At 32.9% G+C, this 17,542-nt stretch overlaps 1 protein-coding gene across 24 annotated transcripts in view; it reads left to right on the forward strand.

Moving 5' to 3' along the window:
- LOC141507890 (nebulin-like) overlaps nucleotides 1-17,542 on the forward strand; it is a 266,955-nt gene that overhangs the window by 143,829 nt on the left and 105,584 nt on the right. For all 24 annotated transcript variants that reach the window (XM_074216005.1, XM_074215980.1, XM_074215989.1 and 21 more), the window contains 8 exons: nucleotides 2,734-2,937; nucleotides 4,855-4,959; nucleotides 7,234-7,341; nucleotides 10,074-10,385; nucleotides 11,403-11,606; nucleotides 13,281-13,385; nucleotides 14,152-14,259; nucleotides 16,229-16,540. In XM_074216005.1, the coding sequence (XP_074072106.1) occupies nucleotides 2,734-2,937; nucleotides 4,855-4,959; nucleotides 7,234-7,341; nucleotides 10,074-10,385; nucleotides 11,403-11,606; nucleotides 13,281-13,385; nucleotides 14,152-14,259; nucleotides 16,229-16,540 (1,458 nt within the window). The remainder of the gene's footprint in view (nucleotides 1-2,733; nucleotides 2,938-4,854; nucleotides 4,960-7,233; nucleotides 7,342-10,073; nucleotides 10,386-11,402; nucleotides 11,607-13,280; nucleotides 13,386-14,151; nucleotides 14,260-16,228; nucleotides 16,541-17,542) is intronic.

Below are 17,542 nucleotides of genomic sequence, written 5' to 3' on the forward strand. Positions count from 1 at the left end.
GGATTCAGAACTGGGTGAATGGCCAAAGCTGTCATTAATGGCTTGATGCCAACTTAGCATCATATCTCTAGAGAAGGATTCCAAGGATGTGTGTTTGGTCCTATACTGTTTTATTTTTTTTAATTAATGATTTGGATAATGATATAGATGCCACTAAGGCAGAAGTAATAACTAAAATGATGAAAAACTATCTTTACATATTAGAAAGCTGGACCAAAATTTGTTAGATGAACTTGATTAGGGAGAAATAAAAAGTCTTCTCAATATTTTTAAAAAAGTCAAAAGTTCTACCCTAATTAGGTGGAGAAGAACTGAAAGATATCTGAGGAGCTTATTAGGTTTTGGATTTCATATGAGAATAAAAATGAAGAAGAATAAAAGGAGGAGGAGAAGGAAGAAGAGTCAGAGAAGAAGTGGAGAAGGAGGAGGAGGAAAAAAGAGGAGGCATGAGAAAAGCAATAAATGATATTTATATAACTCTTTATTATTTGTAATGTTTCACATGGATTATCTTATTTGATCTTCATAATAAGCCTGTGTTGTTATGTTAGTATTAGTACTACAATGTCTTCATTTTGCCTCAAAGAGACAAATAGATTATGTGGTCCATCCTATGATTGCATAGTTACCACCCACATACCTTAATCTCAGAGTTTAGATGTTAACCTAGGGTTCTCCTAATTCTAAGTCTAGTATTATCCTCTATCCAAAAAGTTAAAGGAGTCTAGGTTATGTTAAGGAAAGCATAGGCTCTGAGTGATTGTAGACCTTCTCTGGTCAGATCACACCTGGAGTCTTTTATTCTAATAGGAGAACAATATTTTAGCAGATTATTATTGATAGAAGTTAGAAAACATCAAAGGTGGACAACTAAGATGTTGAAGAAACTCAAGATTGCTAAATAAGAACATTGATTGGAGATACTGGGGATGTTTACAGAGAAGAGATGACTTGGGAAAGATATGATATAATAGCTCTCTTAAGGTCTTTGAAGGGTTGTCAGGTAGAATATTTCTCTTAGCACCAAAGGATAGAACTAGGATCAAAGCAGAAGTTTATGAAATCAGATAAGCTTGATAAAAGTAAAACTCCTTGATGTTAAGAACTCTCCAAAAATGAAATGGATTGTTTCAGAAAGCAATGATTTTCTCTTCTCAAGACATATTTGAGAAAAGACTGAATAACCATTTATTGATAATTCTATAGAGAGGATTCTTATTAAGATTGGACAAGCTGTATTCTGAGATTCCTTACAACTGTGAGTTTCTATGATTTAGCAAATAAAAGGTCAGTAGTGACCAAGGACAAAAACAGTTTCAATAGAAATGGTAGACATTCATTGTGACATGATAACTAGATTCTGTGGGTGGAGGAATGAATACGTACTAAAGAAGTAAAGTATTTAAGCATAAACTTATCTTATTAGAAGTTTAACATTTTTGAAGGGGTAGCAGAATTACAGAAAGTTTTGTGTTTTTTGGATTGGGGGAAATCTGATAATGACTGTAGATAGATGAGGAAACAGTAGAGAGATAGAAAATGAATATAGACCTATCGTAATCATTAATAAAAACAGCCTTATAGGTTAATGAGACCATGAATCAGAAAATCTTAATTCTCTTTTTGGGTCAATTCCAAGTTCGTGGTGCCCACTCTTTGTGGAATAGTTAAATTTCCACAAATAAATAAGTTTTCATTATCCTATTTAATTCTTACAATAGGTCTTTTAGGTAGCTGCTAATTATTAATTCTATTTTATATATATGAAGAAACTGAGACTATTACAAGTTGCCCAACCTTATACAACTGATGTCTCTGGCAAGACATTATTCATCACTTCTAACAAAATCACTCAGTCCTCATCATTTATTATGCTGACAGTGGATTAATAGTGCTATCCTTGTAAAAAAAAGTACATGTTAACCATTTGCTTCAGGGCACTAAATTTCTCCTTGTTGCCTTGAAAGATGTCATATAATTCCCCATTACTTCATTCTTTATTTAGTTTTTTCCTCACCCATCATATCTTATCTGCTGTTTGCTACCTATTACCATTTGTTACAGTGAGCACCACTCATTTTATATTCAAGAGCTCCTTTAAATTTCACTTTGAGGTAGCACCTTTGGAGTCCCTTTCCTATAAGGCAAAATTTAATTTCTTTAAATGTATAAAACCCCACAGAATCTTCAATTTGGAAGGCATTCCAGAAGTCATCTGGATCAGTCCCTATGGAAGCAGTGTGACTGAAGCAGTGTGACTGAAGAAAGAACACTCATGCTTAGTATCTATGTTATGTTGGACAAGTGACAGTGGTCTCTATTTCCCATATTTAAAAAGAAAAAAATTGAACTAAGTGCCTCTAAAGTCTCTTCCAGGACATTATTATTCTATAGATTCTTTGTATATAGCTTCTCTTGTAACATTTTGCTTCTTTTCTATGTTTTCCCTCCCCAGCCCTGTGCACAGAGCTAAATATATACTTATATATTTTCTTCACTCATATGTCTCATACTTTTGGGTACCTCCACTCTCCTCTTGGCAGAAGAATAAGACTCCTGAATATGTTCATATTTAGATTTTCCTCTTTAGTTTTTTAAAAATACATCTGACAATTTTGTAAGACTTGACTAGCTGATTAGCTTGTCTTCTAGCTAATTGTTCTTTTTTCTTTTCTTCAAAATAAATTTCAATGTAAGTTCAAGCTTGATGACTATTTTATTTGGTTCTAACAGAATGTTTACAAGTCAGATCTCCAGTGGCTGAAAGGTATTGGCTGGGTCCCAATTGGTTCACTGGATGTCATCAAATGTAAGAGGGCTACAGAAATTTTAAGTGATAATATCTACCGTCAGCCGCCGGATAAATTCAAATTTACCAGTGTGACTGATTCTCTGGAACAAGTGCTGGCCAAGAATAATGCTATCACCATGAATAAGGTGAGTTGACTACCTTAAGTAAAGCATCAGGATCATCCAACAAGAAGGATCCTTGTGGACTAGGCAGTACATTTTTCTTACCCCAATAGTGTCTATTTTATAATGAATCATTTTTGTCCTATATTCAAACACTGAATAATTCTGTAACCATTACTGAAGGATTGAAGGAAAAATGAGTGAAGAAAAAAACATTTATTAAATTATTTATTAAGTGTGTTCAGCATTGGGGATATATTTAGAAAAAGTAAGTTAGTCTCTGTTCTTAAAGAGCTCACCTAACTGATTGAGAATGACAACATATTTAAGAAAATTAAGTAAATTGCAGGATATATGGAATGACCTAGGAGTCTTGATGACAAAGTTATGAGATCGATAAAAGTCTAGGGGTCCTTAGAGTACACTGACAGATCATAAAGCAATGCCTGGGGTCTCAAGGGTATGATAGCAGAGTAGATGGTAAGACCCAAAGGATCCAACTTAGTATTTAATGGCAGGGCAGATGGTAAGGCCTATTGGATATTAGGCCAGAGTGCCAAGTCATATGATAAAGCCTGGGAGTCTTTTTGCTCAGAGGAAGGATTGTACTTGATGACTCCCAGTTTATCCAAGCAGTATAAGAACTAGCTTCCCTATGGAGTTTGAACGTCTCTGGCCAGGGAAAACAGGAGGGAAAAGGAAAGAGGACCAGCACTTCTACTACGATTTCTTTTTAGTATTATTACTATGCCAGAAAGTAGCAATAGATATAGATGGAGAATTAGAGAGACAGATTTAATTTCTTTTTCATTTTATGTAAATTAGTGAGTTTATATTGTATTCCTTTTTTTGTTCCCATATTCCTACTTTGATTTATATGACACAAATCTCCTAAATACTTCATAAGTATATGAATGCAAATTCACTTAAAGCATTTTCTTTTATTTATCAGAACAGATTCTAGGAAGGAATTTTCCAGCTGTTTCATGTGGACAATAAGAAATAATCCAGATATTACTAAAGTTTTGAGTTAGATTTTTTTTAATGTGGAGATAGAATAAATCTAACTATGTAGATTCCCGCCCTCCCCCCAATCACCATGACTTAGAAAGCAAACTATTCTTGGCATTATTTTTAATAGTTGATTTTAATTTAATTTGGAAAAACACTTCCTATCCAAAATTAAATGTTTTGTTTATGTATGTGTGTATATAGGTATGTATATATATATATATATATATATATAATATTTATATCATGTTTCAAAGAGACACAGTAAATAAAGAGCTCAGAGTCCTCTGAGATAAAGTACCCAGAATCAAAAATGAATTCAAATTATACCTTTGCCTTTATAACCCTGGATAAGTCACAACTCCTGTGTCCTTTGGCAACTCTGTAAGATTATTAAGTGACAGAGTAGTTGAGAAATTGCTAATCTGCTGGGAGAGGGAGTTTCCTCATCAGAAGTTCCTGTAATAATGAAATCACTGATGCAGTTCATAGATGGATGGATGGATGGATAAAAAGTTGGATGGATGAATAAATGGATGGGTAGATAGATGAATGAAGGAACAAATAAACAAATACATAATGAATTATGTGACATGATAAATAAAGTATGGATTTGGAGATAGGACAACTTGAATTCAAATCTTGTATCAGACATTTATTTGCTATATAAACACTGTCATTTAATTTCTCTGAGGTTCAGACAATGCTTTTAAATTATAAATTAAGTTTATGACTATGACTGATATTTTATATTTACATATTTTAGGATGAAATATCCTGCAATGTTAAGTAGTCTTTAAAAAAAGTGCTAGTCAGTAATGGCCAGCACAGATGAGTCTAACTTTCAAACTTCTCATCAATGCAGAGCCTGAACTGGCAAATTTGAACGCAGTGTTTTTTCAACATATTTATTTATTATTTTTTTTACAGCGCCTATACACAGAGGCCTGGGACAAAGATAAGACTCAGATCCACATCATGCCTGATACCCCTGAGATCATGTTAGCAAGGCAGAATAAAATCAACTATAGTGAGGTAAAGACACTAACTTTATTTCTGATATCTGCATAGTTATTCTTGCTTTAGAAAATAATATTAATAAAGATAAGACCTAGCTTCTATTTTTCTTTAACTTCATGCCATTTCAAGGTCTTAAGCCTATCTAATAAATATATATTATTGGAGAGTAAGGAATATAAATATCAATCCATCTCTTGTCATAGGAAAACAATATAAAATTTGTGCCCAATTAATGGTGGGATCATCACCTTAGTATTGGAACATTAAAACCTAGTTCAATGTACTTTCTGATAACATGAAAGATTAATTTAAAGAAAAATAACTGTTTATTAACTGTATTAAAATAAGAAGCCTTAGATCCACAAGATTAGATATTGCCTGAGAACAATGAAATATATATTTGTGTGAATTATTTTTAGAATGAAAACTACTTTGTGAATAAGCTGTTAGCAACTCTTGTTTGTCATGCTTCTACATGAGCAGAATTCTTATAAAGCTTTGAGAATGCTCAGTTGCCTACTTGCCTAAGGGTAATTTTTTTCTAAGTCTAACACAAAACTCTGAATGGACTGGAAAATGTCATTTTCTTATTTCCAAGTCTTCAACAATTATAATTTAACACCTAAATCATTCATTTTTGCCAATATGGGAACTAGTGACCATGTCATAGAGACAAAATCAAGAACATGAATTTCCTATTCTTTTGTATCATAAAATATAACAATCAAATTTATCCAAAATCATTTGTATATTTTCTGTTATATCTTTCTCTTTATAAAGGATTTTTTAAATTATTGCCTGATCTCTGTGCTAGGTTATTTGAAGTCAGGAATCATATATTACTCAGATAACTTTATAATTAATACCAGTCCTAGATTGGAATAAAACAGCCTATTTTATACACTTTAATTTCGTTACATCAGAACTGATGTGTAGAATGCTTGCTTTTCAGACTTTACTGAAATAATATCAAACCATTGTCTAGTTCTGAAAGTTTCACTTGAATATCCTGATGTCTAGAATCTAGTCATTATAAAACTTCCTAAACACTGACTTTGGAAGATTAGATTTCAGAATAGCCCACTTTACAAGCATCAAGAATAAAACATTCCCAGACAAAATGGGAAAAGTTTTTTTTTTCTTTTGTGTTTATTAAGAAAAATTAAATCCACAAACTTTTTTATCTTTTTTTATTGTCTGTTACCTATTCCAGTCAACCTGAGTAAATAATTCACCAAACAATCTCTGTGGCAGAAGACTTGAAAATATCAATAATGGTAGCTTTCATCTTGAATTAAAAAAAACAATTTAACTAGTAGTTTAAAATAAAACTACTTATATTATCTAAAACTGTGAAATGAATCAAGCCCATTTTGTTTTTATAGAACCATGAAAGGACAAATAAATGTTTATGATTATTTCTGAAAGCAAAAACATAATAAAGTATTGGCTTCCCAGAATGCTAAGGTGTCTTCCCCACTGACAAAAGAAACATGCTCAGAAATATTTAAGTTGGAACAAGGGTGCTAAAGATATCATTTTAAAGATTTTAAGATATATTTATTTTTATTTATTTTAATAATTTCAGTTTTAAAATCTGAGACAAATACAACATACTACTTTTTTATAGCCAACACATTGCAGTATGGCTTTGGGTTATGAGCTTTACAAATATTTTATTTCATCCCTAGAACAGGACCAGTGATGGTACACTGGTCATTTAACCTCAATATCCTCAAATGTAAAATGGGATTAAAATAGGACCTACCTTGCAAGTTTGTTCTGAGGATGAAATATATTTGTAAAGCTCTTATTGCAATGACTGTCTCATAATAAGTGCTTTCTTCCCTTTTCCTTCTTCCCTCCCTCCTTCTGTCCCTCCCTTCTCTCTCCCTTCTTCCCTTCTTCCCTCCCTCCCTTTCTTCCTTCCTTTCTCAAGCACAACACTGAATATCCATAGCCATGTTATTTTTAAAAGTTTATTATTAATTTTTACTGTCTTATTTTCAATCATTATGCAACCACTGTCTTTTAGAAAAGTTATTTGTTTATTATAGCAAAGAACCTATTAAAATTGAAGAAAAATCTTAATTGTGCAAGAGCCAGTTAAAATTCTATAAATATGTATTTTGATTTGATCAACTGAATATATAGGGGATGGCTTCATGCTTTCTTAATAACAAAAATAAATACAGTGAAACATGTTTAGTTTTTTGTCCAAAGGATATATTCTTTTTGACAAAATTAGGGCATTTTCAATATGCACAACAAGTTATTGTCTTTCCCTAGAGTCTATATCGACTTGCTATGGAAGAAGCAAAGAAAGATGGCTATGACTTGAGAAGTGATGCCATTCCAATTGTTGCTGCCAAAGCATCCCGTGACATTGCCAGCGATGTAAGAACAATCAGGTTATGATATTTCATACAATAAGGATATTATAAAGATAGGATGATGAAAGTAATTCCAAAAGGAATGGAATTTTAGAGTTCCAAGAGACCGTAGTCACTCAGTTCCTCAATTTTTTAGATAAGAAAATTGAGACTCAGAATGTCAGGGCGTCTTCTGCATTCACTCACCCACCAAGGTAACAAAACAAGTTAATACTGAACTGAGTCTAAAAATTGTATCTCTAGATTGGAAGCCCAATGCTTTTCCATTACATATGAGGCTTCCTCATGAAAAAAAAAATGTTACTGTTACATTTTAAGAAGCTTGTAAAGGTCTTCTCTTCAAAAAGACTCAGGGAGGAAACCATGTTTAAAGCAGAAATACACTTAACTGGGCCATTCCCCAAGTATTAGAGATATTAAGGAGCTTGCAAAAAAAGTCTCCTCATAGAGGTAATTCTTTTTCTAAAAACTATGTGATTCCTTGGCAATTTTTTTCAATAATAAATAAACATCCCTTAAAATCTCTATGCAAAGCTTTGTGCTTTGTGCAATGTCTGAGATACAAAGTTAAATAAGACATTATTCAAGCTTAAAAATAGTTTATAATCTAGTGTAGGTGGTATGGACACAGATAAATAAAATGAAAATTAGAATGTGATAAGTGTATGTAAGTGTATAAAATGCAGTTGTTCCTTCCACATCATGGTACCCTTGCAATCTGGAAAAACCACTTAAAATTGTTTAGACTTCCATTTGTACTAGAAAAGTCTGACTTTTTTCTTTCATGGGTGTTTATTTACTGTAAAATTTAAGTTAAGTATTTGGTCATAAACTGTGTCATCTGTTGACCTTTGCATGTCATCTTGGCTTCCAAAAAATTCCCATTTAATTTCTTATGCCAACCTGTAATTTAACTAAACTACAAAAGAGAAAATTGTAACGTAGAAGGGATGTGTACTAAGAAATCAGAGAAGCTAGAAATCACCTCGTGTTCACAGTGGTATCATGGAAAGTGTTATAGAGAAAATAAAATTTGAGGGGGATGCTAGGGTGGTACAGGGGATAGAGCACTGGCCCTGGAGTCAGGAGAAAATAAAATTTGAGCAGGGTTTGGAAGAATGAGTGAGAAACTCACAGGCAGCAATGATATGAAGGGTATTTAGACTCAGAAAGGCTAGGGCATGAAGTTTGTAAGAGGAGTGGCTTGAGACAGAAAAGTAAGATATCAGTGAAGTCAAAGGAATAGAGTCAAGGAAGAAGGGGTAATCAGTTGTTATATTCTATAGCAAACTTAAGAAAATGAGTTTAAAGATGAGTTTCAGTAGAGCGATTGAACAGAGGGTAAATTGCAAGGGATTGAGAAATGAGTGAAAGGTGAAGGAATGTAAGTCATAAATGTAGAATTTTCTCTACACATCTAATAGTAAAAGGGAGAGCAAGTATTACATACTAGGGAAGAAGTATACGTGTATGCATGTGGGTGTGGAGGTATATATATATATATATATATATATATTATACATATATATATACACTTGTGTTTGTAAATAGATGAAAAGGGTCAGAGATTAAAGAGTTAAATTATTCTGATGATTGATTGAACATATTACTTGAATTAAAAAGAAGGGAAGAGGTCAAGAGAAGAGCTGAAGAGGCTAGTCATTTATTAGAAAATCCATCTTTTCTTCCACTAAAGAAAGGATGGATGATGACAGGTTTTGAAGTAAAGGGAAAACTGGATTGGTAAATTAAGAGATGAAATCTTCAGCTGAGAATGTGATGGGTGGGATATGAGTAAGGCTCTTTAGAATGGAGAGGACTTAGAAGAAGTAGATAGGCAAAGGTAAAAGTATACAATGTCATCATTAAAAGAATTGTTGAGCAACACTGAAAGTCAAGTTTTATTTAGATAATCATTCTGACATAATGTTGAATGACCAATTTGAAGATGAATGAAGAAATGTTCATGAACTATTAGAATATATGACCACAGATTTAAAATGAGCTTTTACTAATGGGATTATAGAAGAGATTTAATATAAGAAGAGATCTTAAAGGCAATTTAGTCTAACCTCTTATTTTACAGATGAAGAAAATTAGACCTGAAAAGCTAAGTGACTTTATCAAAGTCATATGAGGAAAATTTGACATGGTTCACCATGTAACTGAGCCAATTTTTTTGATATTCATTTTCTGAAAATTTTCTATTATATGATTTTTAAGTTCAGTACTAAAGATAAATATTACAAAATTATTCTGTGGTATTGTCAGAATTAACAAGTAATTTTACATATATGGTATAGGAAGTAAACATACCTGCTTTTTGTGTTGTAACAGAATATTTTCAAAAATTGTTATGTAATTTAGGAATCTCATGACACTTTAATAGAAATAGTAACCAAAAATAGGCCCATCTATAATAATAATAATAATAACAATAACAATAATAATAAATAATTATAATATTCTAGAGTTCTAGAATAAAGTTCTAAAGAACTTTAAGGTACGCAAAATGTTTCACACATAATATCTCATTTTATTCTCACTTTGGAATGTAGGTACTATTATTAGTCCCATTTTAGAAATTAGGAAACTATTATTAACTGTATCAGTTCCATTTTTTAGATAAGGAAACTGAGGCAGAAAAAGGTTAAATGGCATATACAGAGTTACATAGGTATTAAGTGTCTGAAAAATGTGATCTAACACACTTCTTTTCTGTTTTGTGTGCTTCAGTACAAATATAAAGAAGCTTATCGCAAGCAACTTGGTCACCACATTGGTGCCCGAGCAGTACATGATGACCCCAAGATGATGTGGTCACTACATATAGCCAAAGTGCAGAGTGACAGAGAGTATAAGAAAGACTTTGAGAAATACAAGACAAGGTACAGCAGCCCAGTAGACATGCTTGGCATTGTGTTGGCCAAGAAATGCCAGACCCTGGTCAGTGATGTGGACTATAAGCATCCTTTGCATGAATGGACATGCCTACCAGACCAGAATGACATCATTCAAGCTCGCAAGGCCTATGACCTACAAAGTGATGTGAGTATCTGGTGTTAATAAAATATATTCAAAAACATTGTGACTGGAAAATGACCATATAAAATATTTTGCTGAAAATGAATTTTCATCCTATCATGAGTATGACAAAATTTCAAAGATAAACTGACTTCAGTTGTTTCCAATTTGTTTGCAAAAGATATTTAAAATATTTGGATTCTTTCTAATCTGATCCCATTGAAAAAAAATTCACATATGAAAATTAATAACCAGATTTCCAAAAAGGGGGGGGAAGTAATGCGTGACCCACTTTTAAGTTTAATATGATTATTGACATTTTTTCTATCATCTTCTTAAGTCTAGACAATTAAGAAAAAATATATTGAGCTCTGATTTGTAGCATTTGCTAATTTCTAAAGGTGTAAAATCTTGCAATGAAAATTTTAAAATTGGCTCTGTTACGATCTGGTTCCAGTACCCTCTAGTAAGAAATCTAGAATTATAAGTTTATGCATTTTTGAATTCATTTAATGTTATAAGCATATTTTATATGAGGAAGATATGAATATGTCCATCAATGAGCAACCCCGAATTTCTGTCCACAAAGCTGAAAATTAAGGATTTTGATCAATGTGAAAATTCCTTCTACTAATGAAGATTGCAACTCTTCTGTTCTTAGAACATGGTTTTTGTAATTTGACAAGACCAAAAATAACCTTTGGTTGCTGACCAACCTTCACATTAATCTCTCTAAATCTAATTGGGGTTGTCCTCAGCAATTGACATACTCTACTACATTGTGGGGCCCATACCTTAAACCTTTCCAGTTTAATGGAAATATTCCTATGCTTATGATCTGCTAGCATAGCATCCCAAATCCCAGAATCACCTCTATTGCATGATGAATGACCCCTTAGGGAGTGATGTTCAATAAGTGAGTCATCTTTTTTATGGAAATTTTAATGTGAAATATTTTTCCTTTCTCTAGTAAAAGGCATTTGGAAAATATCCATCTTAAATGTTCATTAATGAATTTTGTCTATTCGTGTTCATTTATAGAATTTGTATAAGTCTGACCTTGAATGGATGAAAGGCATTGGCTGGGTCCCAATAGGGTCCCTAGAGGTTGTTAAAGCCAAGAGAGCAGCAGAGATCTTGAGCGATAATATCTACCGTCAACCTCCAGACAAATTGAAATTTACCAGTATAACAGATTCTTTGGAACAGGTGTTAGCAAAGAATAATGCTATAAATATGAATAAGGTGAGTTCTTAATCTTTGGACCAATGGTCAGAGCTTGGGTTATTAAATATAAAAATTTACCTATTTATTTGTCAAAATTTGTTTTTTTATTTATTGAATGTGAGAATCTTGATGTATGATTATAATGAACATGCATCCTGAATTAGCTGGGGCAGTATGAATTTTAGAACATGAAGTGGACTTTTAACAATTTAATCAAAGAATACCCTCTGTCAAACCACGTCTTTATTTTTGACCCAGAAAATATGGCTTCCAAAGCTATGATTTCATTTTTAAGACCATGCACGTTATAAGGTTTATATTAGCCACCTTTGAAAATTGTATGTACTATAATGTTCTTTAGTGACATGAAGGATAACTTTGAAAAATGAAATCGATTAAAAATGATACATCTTAGCAATATTTTGTGACTGCTACTTTTTATAATGTGACAAACCAATATTTTCTCAGAACATTCCTATTAGTATATCTAAAGGATTTAGAGCTTTAAAGAACACCAGAAACAGTTGGGTCCAACCCTCTTATTTTACAGATGAGGAAACAGAGGCACAGAATGTTTAAGGGACTTACCCAATATCACACAGTTAATGTCTAAGTCAAAATGTGAACACAAGTCTTCCTTAGTCCAAGTCCAGTTTCCTACCCACTATGCTATAGGTAACATTAAAGAATTATCAACCAAAATTGTTAGACAAAATATCCTTAGAAGGCAAAATCAGTTGCCTGATTATGAGGGTAAGAATTTATATTGGTAAATTTTTTGACATAGCTAATGTGAGAATTTATTCTGCTTGATGATACAGTTTAAGGACTGCTTTTTCTTTTTAATTTGGAGGATAAAATGGGAAGTAGATCAGGATAGGGATAGGGAAAGAAAGCAAGCAAGAAAGCTAGAAACAAAGAAAAAGAAAGAAAGAAAGGAAAAAGAAAGAAAGAATGAGGGAAGTAAACTTGGAGAAAAAGGAAAAAACAAAAGAAGGAAGGGAGGAAAGGAGGGTGGGAGGGAGGAAGGAAGGAAGGAAGGAAGGAAGGAAGGAAGGAAGGAAGGAAGGAAGGAAGGAAGGAAGGAAGGCAGGCAGGCCAGGAAAAAATCACAGAAAAAAAATGAAAGGTACATGTTGAATTTGTTATCTATTTCAAAAGAAAAGTAAGCTATAAAAATAGAAAATTTCATGCTTGTTTTATTTGGTATCTAAGTTATGTTAGGTAAGTAGAAAAAAATGAACCCCCTCCTCCATTTTATTATCACCATGCAAGTCAGAGTGAAGATTCTGGTAAACAAATTTATATATACTAAAATAAACCTTTTTTACTTATTATGGAAAATGCCATCCACATTCAGAGGGGGAAAAAACTATAGAGTCTGAATGCAGACCAAGGTATACTATTTTCTCTTTTTTTAAAAAATTTGTTTTATATATTTTTCTCATGGTTTATTTCCCCTTAGTTGTGATTCTTCTTTTACTACATGACTAATATGAAAATATGTTAAACATGATTGTACATGCATAACTATATTAGTTTATTTGTTTTCATGGGGTAGAGGGAAGGAAGAATGATAGAAAAATATGGAACTCAAAAACATAAAAAGATGAATATTGAAAGCTATCTTTATAAGTAATTGGGAAAAATAACATTAAAAAATAAAATAAATCTTTCTTCTTTTAAAAATAGCGTTTATATACAGAAGCATGGGAAAATGATAAGAAAACAATCCATGTCATGCCAGACACACCAGAAATCATGCTTGCCAAACTCAACAAAATAAACTACAGTGCGGTGAGTAGTTTTAAGAATGGGTTGGAAAAGACCATTATAAAACAATACAGAGAACAAAAGAATAGAGAACACACTCAAAAATGCCTATATTTTGCATTGAAATTAATCCATTTAAGTATGAATGGTTTTTAAGAAAGTTTAGTTGCTTAAATTGGTGCTTAATTTAAGTTTTTGATAAAAATTAATTTTTTAAGAAAAGACAAAAAAGAATGAAAAGAGGTAGAAACAGACAGGACTTGATCATTTTTTCTGACTAGAATTTTATGACTGATTTATGAAGCATAATCCAATTGTAAACAATGTTTTTAAAAAAATCCCCTACCCTTACCTTCAAGTATGCAGCAAGAAGGTAGGACCACAGTAGTTTACCTCATCAGCTACCTTGTTTGAATGCTACAAGATTTGAAAGTTGACCCAGAAAGGAAGGGTGTCAAGGGAAGGAAGCTATAGGAATTACATATCCTCAAGAGAGAAGCACCCTCAAAGAAATGGGAGACTTCCTTCAAATCCACATAGGTATCTGACAATAACTCAACGATATTACTAGCAAATTACTGTGGAGTACTAAAGGACTGACATTTTCTTCAAGAGAATTTAGGAACCTCTAAAGACAGACTCTCTCCATCCAAAATTTAGCTTCCTGTTTTAATTGTAATAAAATTTGAGTGTGTTTAGGGACATTTAATTTTCCCAGGGGGAAAAAAAAACTAATGGAGACCAGTCTTTCTTGTCAAAGAATGATTAATGATAATTTTTTTCTCTACAGAAACTCTACCGACTTGCCCTGGAGGAGTCTAAGAAGGAAGGATATGACCTAAGGGTGGATGCCATTCCAATTCAATCAGCTAAAGCATCTCGAGATATTGCTAGTGATGTAAGTCAACATTTCTGGAAGTCTCTGGAGAGATTTCTTCTACAGATATATTTCAGCTTGTGAACTCTGAATTTTTTTTTGCCAACATTTCATTCTAACAGTCCCTATTACTACTGTCTATAACTTGTATTATATCCACTCTACACAGACCTAAGCAGAAGATCATCGCAAACTGTTAATAACTAGTTTCCCTCTTAGTGAAGGAGGAAGTAAGTGTTCAGGAGATATGTACATACATGTATATATACACATACATGTATATATATATATATATATATCAATTTATAGGGTTCAAAATAGTGATGTGTTCAGAATTATTATAAATGTCTTACAAAGAAATCCCTGAAGTTGTCAACTTAATTCAACATCATTGTTGAGCTCCACATATGTGTGCTAACAAAGTCTAGGAGTACAGAGACAAAAAACCCTAATTGATAACATTGGAGAAAACATTCTCAGCTAAGAAAACAGTTTCCCCTTCTTTCCTATCAGGTAGGAAGCCAGATTACAAAGGTTGAGAAGTGAATGAGAAGAGCAGAAGTGAAGGCACTTCTGTGAAGTGAAAGCACATATTGTGAATAGCTTTTCTAGTTTGACTTTGAAAAAAGATAAAAGTCAATAATTTGAGGAGGTGATAAATTCAAGTTAAGATCTTTTTAAGATTAAGAGAAATCTATAATCCACAGGAAAAGAGTCAGTGTCTTTAAAAAAAGGCTGAAAATTAGAAAGAGGGGATGATCAAAGGGCCAAAAGGAGAAGATAGAAGAGTATGGAATCAAGGGTATAAGTAGACACATGGACCTTGACAAGGAGAAGGTCCTTCTCTTCATTAGAGACTATAGAAAAAAGGAGAGAATTTTCCCTGTGCAGATTTGAACTGGGAGTCAGAGAAGAGTAAATGGATTACTTTTCAGCAGTGAGGGTACAACTGAGATTAGATAATGTAAATTTGTGGAATTTGACAAGGCATAAGCAATGATAAGACAAGGAAAGGATTCAAGAGTAGAGGTTGGGATTGACCTGGTGAATTAATTCAAAATTGGGAAGGGAGTACAAGAGTACAGAGAAGCCAGTATTAAAGGCCTGAGAGGTGACAGGACCAGAGATCACAGTAAAGATGAATAGATTTAGGAGCACTGACTAGAGGCTGCAATAGAAGAATACAAGATTTTGGTCACAGGAAGAAGTTTCAGATTCTTTATAATGGATATGGAAAATTTATGGGTGATATATATATATATATATATATATATATATATATATTAAAGTACTCAAATATAAATGTATAAATGTAGGGGTTGGTGTGGAAATAAGACTGTGAACCCCTTAAATAAGGAGAATGATCTCAGAGATAGGAGAGAATTGTGACAAAAATATGAAGTTATATACCTAATGGCTAGTGTTTCTGAGTCATGGTAGTCGAAAAATATCTGTAACAGGCTCAGAAGGGCAAGAAATGTACCTTTTCATTCTTTGGATCTAGTGTGTTGAAGGGATCATGGGAGAAGGTTTAACCAGTTCATGAAAGATTCCTGTCATTTTGGGCAAAAGGATACTGTCATTCTGGGGGGGAGGAGATTATAGTACTATCTTGGGGGAACCATTTTTCCATGAGTACCCAAAAATGATAGAACAATGTCTCAGATGAAGAATAGTTTCAGATTTGGGCAATATAAGATCATCAAATTCCAATAAGAAAGTTTAAACCACCGAAGTAGGAGTCAGAAGACCTTGGCTCTAGTCCCAGCTCTCTGCTCACTATGTGACCTTGGACAAAGTCATTTAACCTTTTTAGATCTTAGTTACTTTATCTCTAAAATGGGGCTAATAATATTTGCCCTACCTTCTTCACAGATTTTTTGTGATAGTAAAAGAAAATAAAATCTATGTGAAACCACTTCAGAAAAACTATAAAGTATTCTACAAATATAAATTATTAGATAAAATGTATGTCATTTTCCCTTTCTAGTACAAGTATAAAGAAGGCTATCGTAAGCAGCTTGGACACCATATTGGTGCCCGTGACATAAAAGATGATCCCAAGATGATGTGGTCTTTACATGCAGCCAAGATCCAGAGTGACAGGGAATACAAAAAGGACTTTGAGAAATGGAAGACCAAGTTCAGCAGTCCAGTGGATATGCTAGGGATTGTGTTGGCCAAGAAGTGTCAGACTCTTGTCAGTGACATAGACTACAAGCATCCTCTGCATGAGTGGATGTGCCTGCCAGACCAGAATGATGTCATACAGGCACGCAAGGCCTATGACCTACAGAGTGATGTGAGTATGCAAATGTTTTCTTACAATGTGTGCAATGAGTTTTAAAATTTCAATTTTGAGGGTGGCTAGGTGGTGCAATGGATAAAGCACCGGCCCTGGAGTCAGGAGTACCTGGGTTCAAATCTGGTCTCAGACACTTAATAATTACCTAGCTGTGTGGTCTTGGGCAAGCCACTTAACCCCATTTGCCTTGCAAAAACCTAAAAAAACCCCAAAACTTCAATTTTGAAACAGATGCAAAATGTATACTTTTTTTGACTAAGGACCACTTGATGGAGATTAAATAAACAAACAAACAAACAAATGAATAAATAAATAAAATTAACTGAATGACTGTATGTATACAACCTATATCAGATTTCTTGCTACCATGGAGAAGGGGGAGAGAAGAGAAGGTCGTAGATTAATGTGGAACTCAAAAGTTTACAAGAAGATGAATGTAACTGGAAAAAATATATAGTTAGCTGAAATTTCAAAACAAAAATATTCAGACAGATCCTTAAGGACTCTGAAAACAAGCAAATACCTTGAAGTGTACAAGATAATTTTGGAAAATATGTTCAGTTTTTCAAGCTCCTTTAGTACTAGTCTTGGAATGAGAAGATTTGGTCAAATCTGCCATTCATTAACTCTGTGACCTCATAAAAATCATTGATTCTTTCTGTACCTCAGTGTTTTCATCTTCAGAATGGGGACAGTACCTCATATTCTGCCTAGCTCTAGGTTTCTTCAAGACATGAATGAGATAACAGACATAAGATACTTTATAGTCAGAAAGAACTATACAGTTTTAAAATTATTATTTTAAAATGTAGAGATATATTTATTGAAATCAGTAATTTTCTTCAAAATAATATTGCTTATTTGGAATGTAGCATATTTGAGGATTGATTTTTTTAGTTGCCTCAGAAGTCTCAAATATTGGTCATCTCAATACAAGATATTTAATGACATAAACTTATATATACTAAACCAGAATAAATAATATTAAATGATGCACAT

The sequence above is a fragment of the Macrotis lagotis genome, chromosome 1, assembly GCF_037893015.1.
Source record: "Macrotis lagotis isolate mMagLag1 chromosome 1, bilby.v1.9.chrom.fasta, whole genome shotgun sequence".
NCBI lineage: Eukaryota > Metazoa > Chordata > Mammalia > Peramelemorphia > Peramelidae > Macrotis > Macrotis lagotis.